The 24,034-nt window shown below is 39.0% G+C and overlaps 1 protein-coding gene across 5 annotated transcripts in view; it reads left to right on the top strand.

Annotated features, from left to right (window-relative positions):
* SLC10A7 (solute carrier family 10 member 7) overlaps positions 1-24,034 on the top strand; it is a 136,169-nt gene that overhangs the window by 98,475 nt on the left and 13,660 nt on the right. For 4 of the 5 annotated variants that reach the window (XM_074540787.1, XM_014265866.3, XM_026792374.2 and 1 more), the window contains 4 exons: positions 3,938-4,021; positions 14,211-14,376; positions 17,205-17,256; positions 18,786-18,859. In XM_074540787.1, coding sequence (XP_074396888.1) covers positions 3,938-4,021; positions 14,211-14,376; positions 17,205-17,256; positions 18,786-18,859 — 376 coding nt within the window. The remainder of the gene's footprint in view (positions 1-3,937; positions 4,022-14,210; positions 14,377-17,204; positions 17,257-18,785; positions 18,860-24,034) is intronic. The other variant, XM_074540786.1, reaches the window with a different exon arrangement.

A 24,034-nucleotide genomic window follows, 5' to 3' on the forward strand; every position in this document is an offset into this window, starting at 1 on the left:
AAAGACACAAGCTGAGGAAGCATTAATTGCAGGAGAGCACTGGAGGGTGAAAGCTGCCCCCAAAGGACAGCCTGCTCCAAAGAGGGCACAGTGTGTGCAGCACATGTGTCACTGGGCTGTCATTTGGTGGGACTGGCATCATGTGTTTCTTCTGAGCCCATGGCAGTGTAGATGTGGGAACACCCCCTGTGATACCTGCCTGGTCAGCCAGAAAGATGAGAATGGAGGGTCTGGCTTGTGCAGACAGTCTAGGCTGGAAGATGGAATTGTCTTGTTTTTATGCAAGAAGTTTGGGGTTTACTCTTTGTTTTTTTACCATATCCAATTAAATATAGCCTTTTAATTAAGGATAAGCCAGTGTTTCTACCACAACCTCATAAAGAAACCCACTGAATTATTTGGTGGGTTTTTATAAAACAGGCAGTCTCTTGAGAAGAAGGGTCTAGGACTAAATTAGCAAGAATGCTGCAGGTCAGGTTTGAAGTACTGCATGGTGACAGAATTTTTTGAGAAGATTTGCCTGGGATTTTCTTTCTGCTTATCTGAGTTACCCTGCTGAAAACACTCAGATTATTTAAGTAAAAGATATCTTTCATTAATCAAGAATTTTCAGACTCTTTTCTTGAATAGTGAGCCCATTAAAGCAGGGTTGGCTTATTAACCCTTTAACTGAAATGTTGCTCTCCAGAATGGTATGTACAATCTCTTCACAATATCAAACTTTAAAAAATGTTCCTAAACAAGCATTGACAATATGGTGGCATGAAATTTGTGATTCCTTTTTAAGTGGTGCATTTTATCTTCTGTACATCATTCCAGTCAGGTAGAGGCAGTGTTTTTTCAGCTATACATCAGCAGTTTGATTTTATGATGTTTTTATGCCAGTTCTTACAGTACATCTGTTTGCCATTGAAGAAAGGTTCATTTTTAGCCATAGAGATTATTATAATAAGGAGGCCAGCCAAAGATAATCATCTTGCTAATAATTTCAGCCTAATAGTCATTTCTGTGCAATGCACATCATCTAGATAGTTCTTAAAAAAAAAAACCCGTCATGACAGCTAATGGAGCACAGAACTTAGCTTGATCCAACTAAAACCTGAGTCAAAATCTATTCATTTATTCAGACAGAATATTTGCATTTGTAAGTGTGTAGGAAGCTTTGATTAACATTATATCAAGGTTTTTATTTCCTACTTACTTCTCAAAACAAGCATGGCAAACATATCCAAAAGATAGTTCAGAGGAACTCTGGAGCCCAGGCAATGTCTGAGCGTCCATGGGACACTTAGAGTTGTGACCTGATGAATTTTCATGCTACAAATGTTGAGAAGGCCCTGGTCAAAGTATGCCTCCATTAGCTTTGGGTTCTGTAGTATCTTTGTGGTTAGCCACCATATGTCCATAGTCTGGGTTAAAATGTCTTTATTTTCTGTGTGATTGAGAAGTTCATGCCTTCTCTTCAGCCTATAGCTTATCTTCTGTGTCTTTCTCAGGAAACGGATTTAAGTGTAAGGTAATACAAGAGTTGATAGACATAATCTAACAGATTTTGATAAAAAACAGCCCACTGAAATTATTGTCAAAATATACAGAGGCAAACAAAGTTTAGAAGTCTGTTTGAAGATGTAGTATTAGTACCTTTAATTCAGTTTGTAATTATCTACAAAACACAGCAAAACAAATACCAAAAGCCCCACATCCAAAGCAGAACATATCCTCATATATACACAAAGTGCTTAAAAATTCCCAACAGTTTGAAGATACTATGTTTGAAGTAACATTTTAAAAAGCTGGCAAGACTATGCCTTTTTCAGCAGTCTGTTGAATACTGTTGAATAATTTTTCATTCCTGACTTAGAAACTGATTATGCATCCACTGAGCATAAAACTTAAAAGTAGTGAGCAAATTCCAATCAACATTTTTATAGAAAAGCACAGGAGTCAGTGCCAAAGTGTTGTTGCTCTGTGAAGCTGTTCAAGTATCCTGGCTTGCTTAGACTGACTCCTCTGTGGCCCAGGCAGATTTTTAAGTTTAAAAATCTTCACTTTAACTTGAAAAGGCTTCCTGGAATACACAGTAAGTAATGCTTTTAACTCCTCAGCGCATAACAATAAGTCCAAATACAATTTGAAAAACTAAGAACCTTTTAAAATTTCAGAAGCTTCTTACAAGAATTAAAACAAGAAGGAGATGATGAGTGTGATGCTGGAGGTCTGTGCACTCTGTAGCGAAACACTCAGAGTGCCCTGTGTCCCTTGGGAATGTGGCTGCACTGCCAGACTTTGGGTACTCATGGGTGATCCCAATCTTCCTATGCAAGTTTTTACTTCTCCCTCTTGACTCTGTGGGAAATTTAGGCTCACAGAGTCCCCACCTGCAGACCAAAATTGCCAGCTGTGGCATCATCCTCAGGTCCCCTCCCATGTGCCCATGTCATTAAAGCTGGAGGTGACGGTGGTGAGATGTTGTGATTTGTTCAGCAGTCACACTGAGTCTTAGCTGCTGTTGCTAGTTCAGGTAGCACATAGGAAACAGCCAGGTCCTGTGTATTCCTCCTGAATCTCTCCACCCAGAGTGTATTCAGCAAGGGACATAAGAAATCTGAGGCCATTTGCCTGCGCCAAAAGCTCAGTTTGCCCAGAGACGTCCCCCACAGGTGTGTTCGCCCATTTCCCGAGTGGTGCGTGTACAAATGTACAAAAAAGCAGCGCACTTCTACATTTCTGCATAAATTAAAATATTTCACTCTATGAAGTTTCTGATTTTTCTGTTTTTCAAATTTATGAAGAATCTTGTTTTATGCCAAACCCACTTGTATAGCCATATGTTGATTTTTCAAGGCAGGCTTATAGAAAGTTACTAGATTGCACGATCACCTTGTCTGTCACAAAGGTAGTTGGGAAAAGAAGGTAAATGTGAAAAGTATCATTTATGAGAATGATGTATGTAAGAATGCTTTAGGAAATCAGCATCATTTAGATGGTGTTGAAAAGATTCTGTATTCTGTTGTTATTTTGAGAATCTTTAAAGTGAAGTGTAAAATATAAAATAGGGTGGATCTGTGAAAACCTTAATGTTGTGTCCTTTGCCTCATTGTGAAGCAAGTGGTTGTCTATGGGAGCTCTGACAATGCTATTCAGTCTCCTTAGTGTATGTTTTTTAATGTGTGTTCCATTGCTATTAGAGGTGTGAAATTACATTAAAGGAAACTTTCCAATTACCTAGCCTAAAACACGTCCAGTCAGAATGTAAAAAATACTGTATATTTTCTTAAACATTCTGAAGCAGGTTTGAAAAATCCCACTGACTGTGTGTTCCTGTTTTCCACCAGCATCTTAAAAAAAAAATACTTGTATCATTTACAATTATTGTTAGAGAGATCAACTATTTGAAGACTAAGACTGTCAGTTCAGTTGTCTTAACAAAAGAGTAGTTCTATACTTCCAGTGTATCTCTTTTTAGACAGTACTGAAATAGAACATGTGAATGTTTTCTTCACTATTTCATTATTTTCATTTATTTATTGGAATAACTACACTGACTTCTGTTGTTTGATGTTTGTATAAATGGTAAAGTAAGTCAAGCTAACTGTTTAGTTAGGAGGATTCATTCCCTGTCTCTTTAGACTATCATCCTACAAATGCTTATATAATTTACTTGGCATATATGTGCAGCAGGTTTTCAATTAAATGAATATTGATGGAAATATTACCCTAAGTTATAAAATAATCAGAGGTTGGTTTAGCTCTGTTTTGTGGAACACCAAATGCTTTATTGTGACTTAACTATTAAACATGTGCAACTACTTCCAGTGCACATAGTTCCCAGTTTTTATGTGTGAAATGAAATGCATATTAATGTGGGATATCTGTGTATGAAATTTGTAGATAGTAAGAAAAAGTGCAATGTTAATGGTGTATCTTTATTTTGTAGCTTGGATCATCCTCCTCTGTGCCTTTTACATCCATATTCTCGCAGCTGTTTATGACTGTTGTAGTCCCTCTTATTATTGGACAGGTATGTCTTTTAAATATACATTCTTATTTTAAAAAACAAGATAAAGAGAGCTATCTTAAAGACAGACTGGCAACCTGATAAGCTGCCACATAGGAACAGCCTCAGGATAGTAGAGTCTAATATCAGGGAAAAGATGCTCCAGTGCTCCCTGGAGCCACATTGATCTTTGTTGAGATTGAGCATCTGTCCCTCACTACCACAAACACACGCTGCTGCAGAGAGAGAAGGGAGCTTGTGAACATAAAATGGGAAAAATGGCAGCCCAGGCTATGAGGAATTCCAACCCCATACAAATGAGCTTGGAGAATACTACACAGTCCTTTTGTCACATGCCCTTTGCCTGGGGCTGAAGGAACTCCTTCCTCCCTGTGTAATATCTACTAATAATTACAGGAATTAAAACAAAATCTCAACATTAATAAACATATTAAGGCTAATTGGTCACAAGAAATCATTAAATTAAGGCTGCTCAAGCCATTTTGCTTATGCTTTGCAGTAAAGGGGTTTAGTTGCACAACTGCAAACTACTTTTACATTACTTCTCTATCATGTTACACTAGGTGGAAGGCATTTGTGAAATGAACAGTTATTCAACATTTAATTTTATGCTCATTGTTCATATGTTCACACAAAGCCTTCTTTTCCATGGCTTATGATAGAAAACTTCCACTGAATGTAAAAAATGCTAATTGCATGTAAAAGGTTTTCTGTGATCCTTGTCTCTGCGGTGTCTGTTTGTTCACAAATGTTAATATTCATTATTTTTTCTCCCATGTCATGGTGGGAAATCACAGTAGTAAGACCAAAAGTTGTCATAACTGTTGTCACTGCTCTTGGACACTAAAACACCTTAAGTCTAATTTTTACTTACTTGTAAGTATTTGTTGTTCTCAGGCACTCAGAATGCACAGAGGGTGTGTGAGTGGGATTTGCAGCCCATTCTAGCATCCAGCTGAACTCTGGGTTCCACTGGAACCCTCTGAATTTTGTCAGCTTAAAGCCGACTTTGAAATGGAAGGCATGGTTAAAATACAGGCAAATGAGAGCAGAGGCTGTAAAGGAGCACCCTGCACAAGGTTTAGAATGTTGCCGTTGTCTGTGATACATAGGACAGTCCATCAGTCTTGTATCAAACTATAGTTGTACATTTCAAAATCTGCATGTACTGAAACTCAACAAATTCCTGGTGAAGTTTTTTTTGATTAAAAACACACATTGAAGTCTAATAAAGGGACCAGCATGATAAGCATGGCAGTAGTTATCAACATCATCACCTGTGTAACCTCTCTGCAACCATATCATCTGGAAAATGGACATTAGCTCTGTGTCCCTGAAGGCTGTGGAACTGCTCTCATGCTTTGAATTAAATGCCAAAGAGTTTCCTTAATAATCAGGACAAAGGGTTGCTGATTAACCTCCCTCTGTATTGTGTTCTTCCCTCATCAAAATTAAGTATCCACCAAAAGCAGAAAAGCAAAAGTACTTGAATCCTCTTCTGAAAGGTCCAAACACTGGAAGCTGTTAGTTGGAAACCTTAGGTTCAATTTCTAGTGAACAAATGCACAACAGCAGATTTAGCAATAAAGTGTCCTATAGCCACGGAATATCAGTGTCTGTGCTGCAATGTAACAAATCCAAAGATGATGGTAGATTGCTGGACAAAGTAATAGCAAAATTTCAAGAGAACTTTCATCTGTGTATATAATGGAATGTTACTTTGGGAAGATGCTACAGGAAATTGATATGTCAGCTGATTGGTGGAGTTGGGTGTTCTTTCAGCTGTTAGAAGTGATAAGGCTGAGATCATGAATGGAGCAGTAGGCATATGAATTAAGTGCTCTGTGTGATCACAAGATTGAAATCAGAATTGTGATTCTGACTGAGATGCATTTTAAGAGTTCTGATAAAGACTGAAAGAAAAAATACAGAATCTTAAAGCTTGTGTAACCTAATGAAAATGAATAGTTTGGGTTTTTACAAATACACTTCAACAAGAAGTAGGATGATTCTTCTTTAAAAGTCTTTGAAGCAGTTTCTAGAAGTGAAAGATCAACAAAAGTAGCTCGTGTTCCTCTAAGCATAAAGGCTTTGTTTCTGAAGTTGCTGCACTTGACTGTATCTGTTCAGAGGATGTGGAGGAGAAGAAATGCTAATGAAAGCTACAGATTAGAAATGCCAGTAGTTTACAGTGATTGTCTTGGTTAGGTAGAGCTGTACAAAGGTAACCCAGCCTGCCCAGAGAGGAATGAATAGAAGCCATTTCTGAAGGTGGATACCCAAAAGGTAACGGGCAGGAGTCAGGGAAGACAGCAAGCAAGAAAAGGACTGATGCCAAGAGATCCAGTGATAGATCTCCTTGCCCTTCTGCTCCAGTTCAATGGGAAGTTTTGTTCATAGAGCACCACTGACTCATCACTGAGGTGTTGCCTGGCTTGTGGCACACAGACATGTTTGTGAACCACAGGTCACTCACTCTGGGGGTCCAGATAGGGAATAATGGGAATAATATCCAGTTGGGGGATAATGGCCCACAATTCCTGAATGATGCCTTCAGCAATTGATTCAAATGTATCATTTCATGCCCACAACATCAATTCCTCACCACATGCAGCCATACTGTTCAGCAGAAAAGTCAATGGAAGAGTGTCTGGTAAGGTGACCTGGTAACAAAGAGCTTGACGGGGGGAAAACTCTCAAGCTTGAAACCTGCCTCTCCTCAGCCTTCCTAGCTCATCTGTGATCAACAGGGGCTTTATGCTCAAACCACATCAGTGTAAAACAGAGGAGGCTGCTTAAAGGAAGCATTCTCCAAGGGCTTTCTTTTCCTTTAAAAAAAATCTTGCCTCTGGGAAAACCTGTGTTGCCTAAATGCTCATTTCCTGAGCAGGCTGCAGAGCTGGCTGTTTGAGCAGCCTCTGGGATATAAGCAAAGCACATAAAAAGGTGCTTTTTGATTTGCTTTGTTTGGAGTTTTTTGTTTGCTTTATGGCAAAACATATCAAGAGTTTTGGTTGGTTGGCTGGCTTGTCAGAATTTTTGATGATGGCTGGGAGAAAGCAGTCACAATAGTGTAATTAATGCTTTTTTTCCTGGTTTTTGAACAGTTTTTTTAGCTTTTTAGGACTACTATTGACAGGAGTCAAACATGCTCTTCCAGCCTAGCTGCTGACATTGAAATGTATAAAAGGCTGCAGGTACAGGCTGTGCTCAGGTGGTGGACCATTCTTTAGGGAAAGAAAGAGCTGTTAAAGGAAGAAGAAGATACTATGTTATCAGAAAGGCACTGAGTCTCACAGATGGCAGTGATTGATAGGTCCCCAATAAGAATAGCTCTGTTCTTTGTCAGAGACATGCAGGTTGTCTGAACCTAAAAAATGTTGTAGCCTGTGTCCTGGGTGTCTACAGATGTGTTCTGCTAATTGACAGGCTGGTGTTGCTCAAATCAGTATTGATAGTATAATATTGCATTTGTATTTGTGGAGTAACAAATAAGACCCCTCTGACAAGAGGTCTCAAAAAGGGACATAATCTATAGCATTTTATAAAGATCTAATTTCCTATAAGCCTTGAAGATCTGTAGTGGGTAAGAGCTTGTTATTTGTGCATCACTCTTGTATACCTCTAAGGGGAATTTGAGAATACTTGTTATACAATAAACATGGTAATAGATATTTCGTGGAAAAGATTTTTGAATCTGCTCTGGCAGCTTGAAGTTCTGATTATTTTTTATGTGGGTAACAGAGTCCTGGGCTAGATTACTGCTCTTGAGCTGTTGTAATTTTGCTACAATCATTGTTTCCCTGCCCATAGATATTGGTACTACTTTTAGCCATCAAAATGTAAGGTTTTGTGAAATATCCAAGCAGTTTCTTCATGACCAGTTGTGAGATTTAGCTGGGGACTGTTGTTTCTTTGCTTATTTTTTTTCTTCTGAAGTGACAGATAACAGGAACAGTGAAACCCACCACAATGTTTCCTTTCCCCTTTTTGCAGACTTTCTCCATTCCCTACACCTAAGTGCTTATGACAGACTTTTATTTTATGTTTTATATTAAAGAGCGATTTATGATTAAATGTTAATGAAATAGAATTTTCACTGTGCTTTCATTATATTCTACTAGTTTGAACATTTTTCAAAGCAGCACACCAAAACCCACTGTTTTCTATGAATAAATAATAAAAAGCTTGTCTGTACATTATCATTCATGCATTCTCTAGTTGCCCCATTGGTAATTTGTCTGCCAGCATAAAGTGGGCACTTCACATTAAACAGACCTTAACTAAAGCTAGAATTAATGTTATGATTCTGTGCAGTTCTTCTTCCCAAATCTATAAAATGAAACCAGTTGTACAGAAATCCTGACTGAATCTAGTCACACACACACAAAAAAATTCTTGATGTCCTACAAGTAAAGGATCTTAAGTGTCTTCTGCATCATTGCCCAAAATGTTCCAGAGGAGCCCTTTCAGCATTTGGGAGCTGTGCTTATCAACACAAGTCTAAAAGGGTGCTATGTTGCAATACAAGTTGTAAGTGAAATTGAAACTAAAAAGCTTAGCAAGGTATTTATTTTTAAAGAATGAGACATGGAAAGGGGAAGGTAGGTGGAAGTTGATAAAAGTAGAAGGAATTATTTAACTAAGGTGGGGGAAATAAAAATTAACAGAACTGTTATCAAAAAAAGGGCGGGGGGGGGGGAAACAGTGTCAAATCTGTCTCTTTTTGTAAATGAAATCCACATAGAAGGAATCCTTATTCTCTTCAAAGTCCAGGAGAGCTGCAGGGAGGAGAGGTGCCCTGGGAGATGAGCTCTCCAGGAGCTTTTTGCAGAGGACCAAAGAAGGGGATAAACAGCCTTCAGAACACACTTCACTCCCTACTAAGACCTGACTCAGCAGGGAACAGAGCCTGCTTCCCACAGAATGCAAAATATGAAGGAAAGGTACTGATGCTGCAGACACCCTTCACATTTTTACTGTGTTGCACCTGTTTATAAGGTTTTAAAACAACAGTTGCAAATTACCTCAAACTGTGAAACTTAATTTTGAAAATGGCCTCATGTGGTTTTTATGCCTTGCTTTAAAGGTGTGTATGTGACAGGAGCTATCTCTTGGGAGTAAGCTGACATAATGGAGTAAGATAGCTTTTAGGGGAGTTTGGTAAGCTGAGGGGAAAAAAGCAAGATGCTTATAGAAATTTTTTTTTTTCCTCAGATTGCAAAAAAATTTTTTTGCAGCCTGTCTTCAGAAAAAAAAAGCCATTAGATTGTACACTCTGTAGCATAAGGATAGATTTGACATTTGATGATGTCCTAGGAAAGCAGGTGAACCATCACAAAATCTGAAACTTTACAGCAATATTCAGGAAAAGGTGGGAATTTATGCCTCCACAGAGGTAAAACCCCTGTAAAAATATCAGGACGGGGTCTGGCTGAGGTGGTGCAAGTTTTGCTTTATAAAAGGGTCTGTGCATTTGAACTGGCATGCAGACCTTGTATTTTTGGAGACTGGTTTTTCTGTAGAAATCTGAACGATGTCCCTCTTAGCATCTTATTTCATTTAGATTTTTGTACAACCCAATTAATCTGCCTTCCATTCCAGGAATTGATTCCTTACACTGGTTTTTACTGTTGTTGTCATCTTAATTGATTTTCTTTCCTTTTTTTCCCCAATTTTCTCACCTTTCATGTCTTACAGACTTCACTGACCTAGTTCCCAACATTCCCTGCAATTGTGTTTCTTGGTTTACCATCACTCTTTAAGAAAATATATGGAAAAGTTACAGGACTGTTGAAAATATCTACCCCGACTCCAAGATTTTTAATGGGAAATTTTGTATTTTAGCCTTCATTGCATTAGTCTGTTACTATAAGAAGTAGTAATATTAATTAAGAATGAGTTAGGAATCTTACCTTAGAAGACAAATTAAGTAAGGTAACTGCTGCATTTAGGTGTGGTTATAATCCAGCAGTTGCAGCTTGTTTGCTCATGTGTTTGAACACAAGGAAAAGGTGACTTGTGTTTCTTTGTTGAGATGGTAAAGCCCCACGTGTTTTACCCCTACCGATACACAATAAAAAAGAGCAGAAGTGCAATAAAAACGCTGTAAATTCTGTTAAAAGAGGAGTTCAGTCCAAAATAGTTGGTAGAATTAGGAAAAATCTGTTTTAGATAATGATGTAAATACCAAGAGAGACTCCTGTGTATAATGGAAACAGAAAAGGTGACTTCCTATCCATTTCCTTGGGGTTTTTTTGGGTTTAGGTTGTTTGAGGTTTTTTTGGGGTTTTTTTTACAATTCTTGTGTTTAATAAACAAATAAATCTAGATAATTTTTAGGAGATGTACTGCATGACTAATGTCAGAAATTATTCCATTCCATATAAGGTGGGGGCGGAGCTCCTTGCTCTATTTAGCTCAATTAATAATGAACATTATTGTATTACATTGTTTATTGAATTTTTTACCTTGTGTGTCCAGCACTTGGGCAGACAGGTAGAAAGTGTCTCACTGTATTTTACTGACAGATTTCTCTGGGCATACTCTGTGACTGTTCTGAAGGTACAACTAGGGAAGTGAACTGTTTTTCTGTAACACACCTTCTGCTATTTTCATGTGTGCTCTAATAACAGATGAGCACTGTTTACCTGCTTTCCTGGAACAGCAGATCATGTTTCTTTGCCCAAGGATGTTAAATGAAATAAGCATTAGAGCAGTGAGCCGGTTTGCTTAGGAAGGTTGGTGTTTAGACAAGAAGGTTATGGCAGGATACAGAGCAGTCTGTAGGAAAAATACTGTGGATAGAACTATTCTGCTAGGAGAACTAAATTGGAATGGGGACACTACTGTTAACTCAAATGTAATTACATTTCTTTGTTGTTAAAAATTAAATCCTGGGCAAGAGGAAAGTTTGAGCCTGAAACTGTGTTTTGAAGCAAATTTGAGCTGATGCCTTTCCAAAACCTTTGGAGGTTGCCAGAATGTAGTCTTCAGGAGGTGCTTGCCTGCTGGACACATTTATGTTCTTTTATTTTCTAACTTTTCTGTGAGTTTATCAGGCAGATTATTTCTAAAATATCACCTACTAGGAAGTTTTACTTCTCTCCCGTTGTTTTCTCCACTAAACTGCAGTTTGAGGGAAGGATTCACCTTCATGTTCTTTCATGTGCAACCTCTGGGTCAGCCTTTCCCTGCTCTTTGGGTCTGGCATTTGAATCTGTATGAAAATCCTTACAGAGCATCACTAGCTCATCCCTGCTGAGCTCAGCCTTGGCCGGGGCTGGATCCATCTGGGAGCTGGCTGGCACTGCCTCCATCAGCCATGAGTGAAGCTTCTGGCAGCCTCTCCCAGAAACCATCCCCTATTCCTGCCCTACTACCAAACCTTGCCACAAAACCCAATACATCCCCTTTTTGCTCTTTTCCATCGGTGGGATGCATGTATTTTGGATACCAGTGGTTTATATTAACATTCGGAAATGACTGTGTTAGCTTTCACTGCAATTCAGACAAATGAAGCTTTAGTATCTCAACCCAGGCTCTGAATGGGTTTTTTTCTTGTATTTGTGGCACTTATTGTTATTTCACTACAAATATTCACAATTTTGGTCTTTTGTAGTTCCCTGTTTACCCTGAAAAGTTATAGAATTGGGTTAAGAATTAAAAGGCTTTCAAAGCATCCTTGTCCTGAAGCAACTCTGCCAGGCATGAATAACAAATGGATTGTTTTTCAGTCAAAGTGAATCAGCTGACATGAGCTTCTGTTGGGTTATATTTCTCCCATCAAGTTATACAAGAATTTAGGTTACCTTGAATCAGTGATTATAGGCTGAATTGACCTCTGGAATTACAGATCATGTTGAACCTTGTAAGAAGATCAAAATGTATGGGATTCTGTGTTAGAGAAGATACATTTTGTCTGTGTTTTGTGCACATTTTGCATGACACTTGGTTGATTAGATGATTTCCTGAAGCCACAATTTAGTTCTTCAGGATCTGACTATGTAATTTTTTAAAAAAGATAATGTGCAGTAAGGAACTGTACTGCTATTTATGGTTATTGATTCACAAAAATTCCAGGCTTGATAGAGGTGGATATTTAAAGAAGGTATCACTCAATTGAAGATTCTGAGGAAATACTTGCAGTTTAATTTTTTAAATGTTTTTTATTTCTCTTCTATGTCAGTCAAGGATAAATATGTGTATAATATTATTGTCATGTCTGGTATAATCAGACCCTGAACAGGCACAGGGTTGCAGTTTTTGGATTAAATACTTCCACTAGAAATTGTACCATGGTATAATGAGCCATCACTTTTCTTTTTCAACATCTCGTTACTTTCTGTATAAATCTTCTGGAAGGACCATAAATTAATAGGTGGCCTTAAGTAGTTTTTCTTTTTCCCCAGTGTGACAATTTAAGGGATAATAGGATATTTTTAAACTTTGTTAAAAAAAACTTGCTCACTTTAGAAGTGAAAGGCTTTACTTTTTGCTTCTGATAATTACAGTCCCAAATTTGCTCAGAATTAGACTCATCTAAACTTCCCATTACATGTCTTTCATATAGCTCTCTGCATGACTTCACTTTCTTGTGTCTCTTTCATCAGTGCAGTGTCTTATTCCTGCCCACTGGCTGAAGGAGTTCCAGTGGAGGCTCTTTCAGAAGTCCGGCCTTATATTTTTTGTTGTTTTCTCTCTTTAACATCTGGCAAGTGTGACATTTCAAAACTCAGTGTTTTCACCAGGGCGTTGAGCATTCCCTTAGATATTTTCCTGAAAATTTGTTATTTTTCATCAGCAGGATGCCCACAAGTGTGGGAGGTGAGTGCTGATCTTCAGCCTGCTTAGCTTGGCTTGAAGCCCCTGTGCCAAAGTTCTAGTGTGTGCCCGGCTGGAGTCTCATTGCTGTGGTGACTGGGATGGCTGCTCCAGCACTTCCCTGCTGAGAGGCTTGCAAACAAGCCAGGAAAGCAATGAGGAAAACTGAGAGCAGCTTGATTCCATGGCTTTGGCATTTGTTGTGTGAAAGGGTCCTATGGTAGCATTGGTGATGATGGCCTGATATTAATCTTGAATATCTCTAAGGTTTTCTGTGTCATTAAACCAATGGTGGTGATGTTTGCACCACTGAGGGAAGGTCACGAGACACCTCTGGAGCCCTCTGGCTGAAGTGCTTCAGGATCCTGGGCTGTGATTTCCAGAAGAGTGTGGTAACAGAGAACATCAGGAGGCCTCAGGAGAAATTAGGCAAGATAATGTGATTGCTGAAAAATTAACACAAGTTGCAGCTGTAGGATAAAAGCTTTAAAAAGTTTTTTCAAACCATATAAAGTAAACAGAAAAACTAAAAGCAACTCCCCAGGCAGGACTGAAATAGATGCATTGTATCTGGTGAGGCTTAGTGCTATGGTATTCAGCATAACTTTAACTTTGGGGTTGCTTTAAAATTTATAGTTGTTTCTAAAAAATTCTTGAAAAACTGCTTCATATTCTGTTTCCTGAAAGTGCAGAAGTTCTGCTAAGTACAGTAGGTTTCCTTGTTTTCATGTGTTAATTCTGGTATTCTAAAAGCGTGCAAATGGCATTTGTCTTTGGATTTACAAAAACTCCAGATATTCAGAGTTTGAATTATTTAAACTCCCACAACACATGCACTTTTGCTTTTCAAGCTTGAGTTATAATTTAATTAAAAACTTCTGGTGCATCGCTAGCTATTTAAATATTAAAATGTTCCATGGATCACTTTCGATTATCTACCGTCATGAAATTCCTGAAGATGTCAGATTTTTAAGATTCCCAAAGTTGCACTTGGAATTGTCTGTTGATGCAAAGGGGACTGTGATAATTACATACATCCATTAGTATCAGCAGAGGAGATAAACTTTGGGGAGGCTTAATGGGCATGTCTCAGTGACAGCTAGCAAAGAACATTTGGCATGATTAAGGATGGATTTGAATGCACTTGAAAATATACTCTCATTATGGACGCCCAGTGGAAGTTGCACTACAAATGTTAAATTCCCCAGAAGAAGAGTTGTGTGGCAGGGAAGCTTTGAAATCCACTGTGGCCGTCATCCAAATTACTCTCTTCTCTTTGTGTCTTTCCGCTGTCAGATTCACTTTGTGATGCCCAACTTGGCTGCCTGCATCTCTGAAAAGGGACAACCTGTTGGTTTCTGTGTTTCAGATTGTCCGAAGATACATCAAGGACTGGCTTGAAAGGAAGAAGCCTCCATTTGGTGCTATCAGCAGCTGTGTGCTCCTGATGATCATCTACACAACGTTCTGCGATACTTTTGCCAATCCAAATATTGACCTGGATAAATTTAGCTTGATTATAATCGTGTTCATAAGTAAGTTCAGCCCTAAAGTGGCTCTTTTTTGTGTGTGTTTCAGGTCTGTAATGAGCTACATGTGGTGGGGGAGCTGTGGGGGTACTGGCATGGTCTTAGAGCTTCTCAAGCATCTAGTAAACCAGATTGCCAAACTTCTTAGGAGCTGGATGCATTTAGTGGACCAAGTAAGCATTTAGAGAGGAATGAACCCTGCTATTTAGGTGGGCCTGAGGTTGCTCTGTGGCCTTTCCTTTCCTTTACAAGCATTTAATGGCATTCTGGTTTTGCCCTCTTTGCTGTTAAGCAGCCATAAAATACACAGATGTCACATTCCAAACAGCAACAAAAGATTTGGGGTTGAGCTGTTACTCAGAAGCATTGTTATAATTTTTAAACTGCTCCTCTTTAGCATATTATAAACCTAGAAACTAGTTGGGAGTTAGAATGTGTTGATCTGTTTCTGTGGATGAGCACATTTCTTTGAGTTTCTTTTAGAAGCACTCAAGTCATTCAGCCTTAAATAACACCCACGTGAGAATAGGCTGCTGGTATCCTTGCCATCAGCTGGAAGCACACTTGCAGATCCCTCCCTCCCAGGGAAAGGCAGTGCTGTACAGGCACTGTCTCCTCTCCCAGCAGGGAATTCCCATTTGCCTCAGACTGTCCACAGACAGGAGTTTCAATTTGCATGTAGGAGAGGTAACTACAGTATGCTTCAGTATAAATCACATCTCATACTCTGAAACTGTTGGACTTCAAGAGATCAGACCATCACCTACTTTGTGTGTCTGCGTATGCTTCTGTCTAATAAAAATAATGTATCTTCTACAAATCTGACCTGTACTAAAACCAGTAGGAAATTTGCCCCTACCCTTTGTGCATCACATCTTAATTCTGTCCTAATTGTGGCCTTTTTTTGGATTATAAAACACTATACCTGTGTAAAATAATGCATAGAATTATAAATAGTACAATATAAATGTTTTATTCTGAAAGCAAAGGAGTAGGAAGCAATGCTATGGAGCTTTTTTCAGAATGGAATAAATACTTCTTTGCACTGGCACCCAAGAAGGACCTTGCACTTAAATCAGTGCAAAATTGTCAGCAAAAAAAAAATGGTACAGAGATTTTCAACTCAAACTTAACATGCAGAGAAACTCAGAAAAAAAATCCCCTTTCTTTTTTATTTCAAGACATGTTCTTCCTAGAACAGTTGATTTGTAGTTGTTTGCTTCTGCTGCCTTGCTTGGCCTTCATTTCTCTTCAAGGCAACTCTGTATGTGTTCCATGTGGAATGAAATGTACAATTTGCTGTGGAATACACTGAAAGTCATATTTACATGTTCATTGCTAGTGTGCAAACTGGAATTTCTTAGTAAGAACATTAACATAAGCATTGGAACTACTTGGAATAAATTAGACAATTGGTAGGGGGATTTTTTCTGGAATATTTACAAAACCAAGAACCAAGGAAGTTTTGGAGATGGGTGTGCACATTGTATTCTACAAGTTTCTTATCACCATTGGATGTGTCAGCTGGATGTGTGTATTGTGTTACACCAGGAAGTGAAATTAGCACGAGGAGTTTGAGGTAAAACTGAGTTTGTTATTCTGCTGATTAATGTTTCTATGTAATTTTTATGCTAATATTCTAGCCACAGCAAAATATTCACGAGGAATAATTGGTAGCAACACATGCTTATTGCTTTACAGAATTATGTGTAATAAGGGACTGGTTTTTTCTGTGAATATTAAATTAATGTACTTCATCGGAGAAAAATTATAATTCAGAAACAATGGATTGCTCCTTTAGTTCATGAAGGAGGAATTAAGTGCATGCTGAGGTGACATTTATACATTCTAGGAAATGCATGTAGGAGAATAGAAAATGTCACTGGTAATAGCTAATATCCCTGCCATGTTTCCCAGTTGTAAACTGGGGTGAAAATCAAATGCATTGTCTCGACTTGCACTGCCCTATGGGGCATGTCAGCCTTACTGCATTCGCACATTTTGCAAGGAGTAGGGAGAGGACCCACCCCAGATTCTGCTGCAAGGAAAAGCCTTTCCCCCAAAACCCACAGTCAGAAAAGGCCTGTGCAGGTCACGGGGTCTCTCCTTCAGCCTTGTGGGGATTGCCCATGCTCTGGGCTGATGCTATTCATGGAAGCCCCTGGCTGCTCCTGGTATCTCTGCAGTCCCAGGGTGGGCTCTGTGCCCCACAGAGCCCCTGAGGGTGTCAGCAGACCTGGCAGAGAGAAGGGCTCCCCTTGGGGTGCTCACAACCACCTGCACTTGCAGAGCTGGCTGAGCTTGAAGGAAAGGTCTGACACACACTGCCCAACCCAGGAGTCAGCCTTTGTCTCAGAGAGAATTCAAACATCTATGATGATCTCTTCCTCTCCCCATGAATGATCATAATTAATATACCTAGGGCTGGGAATATTTATTTGGATCATCCTTACACACTTTCTCCTGTAAAATAGCAAGTCTAAATGCCCAGCAACCAGAGCATGTCTGACAGATTTTATGTTGTCAACCCAATAAGCAAAACTTTTGCAAAGAGATGTGCAGCATATGCACTATTTCCTTCCATTCATCGTGTCAAGAAATCCTTGATTCAGAGGATCTACCCCAGGAAGAACTTGTGCAGCCATAACATTAATCCTGGCTTGCCAGGATATATGATCTGTGCTGTTTTTCCAGGCAGTCTTTAAAGCTTGTCTGGCAATGGGTTTCTCTGGATAGACTTGGTCCAGCCTCGTTTCTGCCCTGCAGTATGGGAACAAAAGGCATGGACACAGTAATTATAATGGTGATCTAATTTTAGCTTGTTTCTCTTTCAGTATTTTCTATTCAGATGAGCTTCATGTTTTTGACTTTCCTCTTCTCCACAAGGTAAATGAATGTGCTGAATCCCAACCTTTGAATATTTCTTTTGTGCGATATCTTTGGTTTGGGTGACAAAGTTTATGCAAATGTGCAAAGGCAGGTTTCTGAATAGGGGTGACCTCATTTTGGTATTTCCTATTGTCCTTACTGCATTTGCTCTGTTAGAGTTTCATAGGCTAAGAGAGCAGGACCTGAATTCTATCCTTTCTTGTGTGTTAATTACAGAGTTGTTAAATCTCAATCAATCACTGCTATACCTCATCCACTGAAAAAAATGGATTAGCACAGATGTCACTGAAGGTATAATTTGCCCTGCAGACATGCTGATGACATATGAGAGAGAGAACTCAGTTTGACTTTTTACATCTCAAGATACATTTGCTGTGCTGGCAATTCACTCCTCTCTATATATGTCAAATTTGCTACATTTATATGGTGATTCTTAAAAGACAGCGGTCCTGAACTAATGTTTGGTAGAGCTTTTTTTTTTTTTTTTTTACTTTTTTAAAGTATTAACCAGGAAGGGCAATTGTAGATTCACTTCTCAAAAACTGGTACTGTAAGCAGGGTGTTGTCAGTGGCTCAGGGCATCACTGGTGCTGGCTGGAGTAGCCACATTTGTCCTCTCACTTGGGCTTACTGGAATATTTGTTTAGCAGCACTCTGCTGAAAGGAGAGTGACACAATACAGCAGACTCGAAGCATATGCTTTATATAAATTAAACAATATCCATAAGGGAGAATCACGAAGAAGGGTACAGTGTCTTAGAGCTACTTATGCTTCTTTTAGTGCTATAAGAAAATTTCTCTGTGACAAGATCATATCCTAGCTTTAAAAGGCATTTTAAAATAACTTCTGAACTGCTAGACCTAACCTGGGGGGAAGATATGCCCCAACTGTGAAATCTAAAATACCTTAAGCAGTAACCAACTCAGTATGGTAAATATTTAGAATCTCATAGAATTACTCCTAATTTGGAGCAAAGGGTGATCCATTGGCCAGTCATCTCTCTCTATATATATAGATGTCGTTTTCCCACCCCTCCTGGCCTTAGTCCCAGTGTTTAAACCCTTAGATGTAGTTTATCTCTGAAGTGGAAGCTAACTCCTTAGTGTGGACTCAATATATTGTCCAAACTGAGCATTTTGTTACTGTTCCATACTAGAAAAAGAAATAATAGGTCATTTTCTCTTATTTTGTGGAGGCAAGTGGCTTCTGCTGTGATATTTTTGCATCTTTGACAAAATAAACTTGGCTGGAATAAAGTTGTGTCCTACACACCATGTCTTCAAAATTTCTATCCTTCACATGGGAGTGTATTCATTAGAGAGCCTTCCACAACAGAGAAACAATTGTGCTAAAAAAAAAAATAAATCAAGCACTAGTGTTCATTTATGGGTGGAATTATTTCTGTCACCAGACTGATCAAAGTGATGGGAATGTGTATATGGATCCTCAAAGTAATAATTTTGATAGATGCTGTTTTAAGAAGGTTTTTGCAATCAGAGGTTATTAAAACTCTTTTGTTTTGTAGGAATAACTCTACTTTCACACCAGCAGACACGGTGGCTATTGTTTTCTGTTCTACACACAAATCCCTCACCCTGGGTAAGTCAGGAGATAAGCTTGTGAGCAAAACAACAAAAACATTCATGCCTTGCTGTGTTGAAAAAAAAAATTGGTTTAGTTGCTGGTTTTTCTGCTTAAATGGCTTTGGGTTTAGTATGACAAGTTACTGCTACCAGTGTGATCCTAATAATAGAATAATACTCTTGCACAGATGAAATTAATGCTTCCTACAGGGCAGAGAACACAATCTGCTCAGCTGAGATTTTAGTGCTTGTACAGTAAGACCACCTGATTTGTGGAAAGCTGTATTTTTCTTTCTGTTCTTATTCTGTTCTGTTTCCTAATCCAATGCTGCTAAAATTTCAGGTTTGTTTCTGAAGAGATGGCTAGGACTATCTGCCCAGTTTGACTGTAAAATCTTACATCTAAAAGCTGGGATGTACAAGGAAAAATCAAAGGACATAGTGTAGTCAGAATTCACAAATAGACAATATTCTTTTGCTTAACATGAGCAAAATGTGTGTGTTGAAGTCTGCAGATACTTTGGATAGCTTTATTTCTTAGCATTCACTTATCAAAACATCATAGAGATATTTGTCACTTATGACCCCATAGTGATAATAGAATATTCTGATGGATATTCAGAAAATTCTGTTAAATCAGAAATGCTTACAGCCACTTGCTGCTGCTTCATCCACAACTGGATTGTTTTCAAATTATAAAAACAGAGGGTTGGTAAAGCATATATGACTGAATATCTGACTCTTTTCAAGAGTGTATCTGTGAAAGAGGAACACATTTAGTGTCAATGACAAAGGTAAGAGCTCAGCCTTAAACAGGAGAAGAACAAGTTGGGATTTAGATGTTTTCCAGGTTGGTGTGGTAGAGCAAAACTCACCTCAGGGTTCTTTGCTTCAGCCAGGCCTGTGCTGCAGAACTGTTAGCAAGTGCCTTTGAAAGTCTGTGGGAATTGGAGGAGTTCCTGGAAGACAAGGAAAAGTCAAACAAAATGTCTCTTTTTACAGTGGAAATGAGGAGGGGAAGAGGAATTATAGATGAGTGAGTTTTAACTTCATTTTGTAGAAAACTACTGAACCAAGTCATTAAATAAATTATTTTAAAAGTGTAGGAAGAACAAGGAAATGAGTAACAGTGTCATAGCTTTGTCAAATACATAGCATACTAAACTAACCTCCCTTCCTTTCACACAGGCTCCTGTGGGTTGCAGGGAAACAGCAAAAGTTGTGTGGCTTGAGAGTGTGATGGCTTTTGATATTTGCACAATGTTTTGGGCTCCACAATTCAAAAATTATGTGGACTAACTGAAAAGAAATGAGAAGAGAGTGCCATGAATGATCATAGACCTCAAAAATGTGACTCCAGAGGTAGATTGAGGCAGTTGGGATTGTAGAGGGAAGATAACTGAAATACTGCAGTGATCTTCAAATGCATTAAAGGTTTATGCAAAGAAGGAAGAAAGTAACTCTGTCACAGTGGACTTTGTAAAGGGAAGGACTTTGTTACAGTGATGATGATTTAAGCTAACAATCAGGGAAACCTGTCTAGTGTAAAGCAGTTCAGCTTTGGAATATGTTGCCTATTGATGTCTTCAATCTCCTATCATTGTAGACAAGCCTCAGATGGGAATTAAATAGCTGGAGTTGATCCTGCCTTGGAGCAGAACATAGATTAAATGACATAGGTCTTTTCCAGCCAAATGTGCTATGAAACTGAGCTTGGACTAATAAATGAGCTTGTATTCAGGACAGTTACTCTTGTATTTGTAGAAAGCAACTGCACACATAAGTCATAACACACTGCTGTGCTTTCTGTTTGGAGGTGTATGAACTTAGGGCACAACTGTGATACTACAGAAGAAAAGCTGGAGAAGCTGGTTGTGTTTGACAGCACAAATATGCAAGTTTCCCCTGCTCTCCCCAGAGAAAATGGTTTTATATATGCTGTTGCATATTTCTGCCAGCTTGCCGTGACACTAAGAAGATAAGCACAAAGCCTTTTTAAATATTTAAGTCCTAAAGGTGCTTGCCATCACCCCCCAAAAAATGAGGACTCTTCATTTCTTTAACTCACTGCACCAAGCATCCTTATGCAGCCTGTCTTGACCTCACTGTGCACACAGCTGAGTCAGTACACTTTTCTTCTGCTGCTACACTCTCAATTTTTTATGTTATTTTCTTTTTTAGAAAAACTTAGTTTGAGGTTCCTAGCTCCCTTGACCTTTTGGCTCACATTTTCCCAATTCCAAGTTGCTGCTCATATTAGCATAGCCTCATGAGCCAGCTTTTGCATTCTGCAGCTTTCTTTGCCCAAGTACCCCAGCAAAAGTACTTTGGCCGTCTTGACTTCAAGGACTCCTGCAGCTTCTCCCCAGCCATAAATTCCTTTTCCCCCTAGTCCAGATATCCCATGTCTAAGTGTGCAGGTTGAAGTGAGCAGGTAGATGGTGGAATGTGGTACTGTGGGGCTGTTTCTCAGCTGTGTACTGTTCTGTCTGTCAGCTTTGGGGCAGACTGCTTTCCAGTCATCCTGGGAGAGGAATGGGGAAATGTTCCTTTTGGCAATTCCCTAGGAGCCTGTCCTTGGTAAGCCTGAAGTACCTGCTGGTCTTGTGTGCACCCCTGCTCCATGGGTGTCCAGGTGTGCCTGCTGTGTATCAGACTCCAGCTGGCTGAGTTTGAGACCATTGATATTTTATTCTGTTTGGTGTTTGTACCAGCTCCAGATAACATAGAGCTGTGTAAAAACAAATCTGTGTGAAAATAAGGAGTATTGGGTTTTACAAAGCCAGGGTATGATGAGGTATGTGCCTGAGCTGATGATGCAAACAGATATATGTTAACCAGAGCAGGCAGCATTTTTTCCTTCACTGGAGATGGGAGCAGAGTAGGTCTAATTTGTTTTTAAGGATTAGCTGTATCTGAATGGCACTTTTAAATCTTTCCCTGTCCACCCTGGTGTTAGCAGAAACAAGACAAACACAGGCATTTTGGCTCTTACTCTTTTGCTGTTCTGGCACATTTCTGCTTGTCCTTAGGTGTTTATTACAAACCACGCTATGAGTGATCTGAGAGAGCTTATGGTAGAGAGAGCTTTTCCTTCTCCCTCTGTCACTGCAATGCCTGAGAGCACAAACACGGCTCATGCTCTCATTTCACATCTGTTGTGGAGCTCTGCTTTGTTTGTCTTCAAGAATTCCAGTGGCAGTGTATAAATGACCCCCAACACTTGTACTTCCACTTTGAAACTGATTTCTCTCAGCTTGGCAGGTGAAACTCCAAATAGGTATGTCTGGCCCATTCCCTGGGGAGCTGAGAATGGCACCAGCTAAAGTGGGAGAAGAGCTGACAGCTTTAAAGCTTTAGAAGTGGTAATAGGAGAGGCATGAGAAGACTTTTGTAAGTCACTTTCTCCCACACCATATTATGAAACCAAGTAATTCCCATGCAGTGCATGCTCATGGGGCCAACTGCCACTTCCACTGTTGCATCCATGAATAAGTGCTTGCTCTGCACGGAGATGAGTGCTGCTCCCATATGCTGGGTCTTATTTTGTAGACAGAACAGTTGACACACTTTTTGTCTGAAAGATCAGAGTGCAGGGTGTGTTTGTGTAAGGACAAATAGCACAGGGTAGGTACCTTTGTGTTCCTTAGCTGGGAGCACAAGCCAGTACCTCTGCACAGAGGTGGGTGCTTTGGCAGGGCTGTGAATAAAGGGTATCACACATGCAGAAAAACCAATGTTTATTTGCATTTCACCTAAAGAGTGAAGCAGGATGTAAACTTGCAAGCAAGCCAAGATAAATATAGTATCCACAATGGCCTCTGGCTTTTTTACCCCCACATTGTTCCCTTTCTCTCCTTCTCCCTACTCACATATATGCATGGTACATGTGAGCACACACATATGCAGACATTTGATGCATGGCTTTTATTAGTGCATTTGCCATTGATTGATTAGTACTTAGTATTAGTACTTCTTCTATTGATTGATTGCAGATGAAGTGACTATTTGACCTTTAATTATGAGCCTTGCTATTGAAAATGACATTGAGCTATGGCTTCACATAATCCATCTGGAAAGCCCGACATGATGCCATTCCCTGGAGTTCATTCAGTGAGAAGAGAAGAGGCCTCAAGGAAGTGCAAAGCTATCACTGTGGCTCATTTAAAAAAATACTGCAGTTGTTGCTTGCACTTACACAAAAGTTGCAGCCAAATGCAGAATGTTATTTGATTTTTTTTAGAGAGTGAATTGCTAGCTAGAAGTTACAACTCTGAAAGGAAAATTCAGGATTGTCAAAAAAATATATATCTGCTTTAATTCTTTGTATTTACTATGTAAAATTATTTTATCAGCAAAAATCAAAGTACTGTTACCTATTTTGGCTACCACAAGGGCAAATATTAATATTGGAGATATGATTAACAGCAGATTAATAAAACAAAACAGCAAAAATAACCCTACCTAATAATAAGATTGGGATATTGTTTGTGATGGAGGATGTATTTTTCTTCATTTGAATTCAGCAATGTAGCAGTTCTCTCACCATGAAGCCCTTCAAGTACTACAATCAAAGTTTCTAGCCTACCAAATACTTTCAGGCAAGAATACAGTTCATTCTAGAAGTAAAAGCCAAAATACCAACTTACTTTTGTCTTGTTTTAATTTAATTCAAATTTATTTTTTTAAATACTCAGTTTCTTACTGCTCAAGTGCTTGAGCAATGGCCTGTACTTGAACAATTCCTAAGAGCCTGCTGTGGTGCAGCAATAGATTCAGAGGGGAATGTCTGCAAGGGGATCATCCAGCCTGTGGATTAATCAGCCTGTGCTTCCCCCAAGCTGCACAGTGGGACAGAGGGCATCATGCTGACAGATAGCTCCAATCTGCTCCCAGGTATCTGTAGTTTTCTGTCATGCTTTCTGCAGATATCACCTGATAAGGTTTTTCAGGACAAATAATATATTGAGATGCGGTACTAATCCATTGTAGATTCTTTTTATTGTATAGTAATAATTACCTTTCTCCTTTAAATAGAAAAATGCTAAAATGTTCTAACTTGTGCTAAGATAAAAGGTGGGTGATTTTAAAAAGGAGGCATCTCTTAATCATTCTGTAATAGAAAGGTAAGATGGCAAAGTCACATGTGTTGCCCTAAGCGAGTATTGAGGCTATTATCTGGTATTTTTGG

The sequence above is a fragment of the Zonotrichia albicollis genome, chromosome 5 (assembly GCF_047830755.1).
Source record: "Zonotrichia albicollis isolate bZonAlb1 chromosome 5, bZonAlb1.hap1, whole genome shotgun sequence".
Lineage (NCBI taxonomy): Eukaryota > Metazoa > Chordata > Aves > Passeriformes > Passerellidae > Zonotrichia > Zonotrichia albicollis.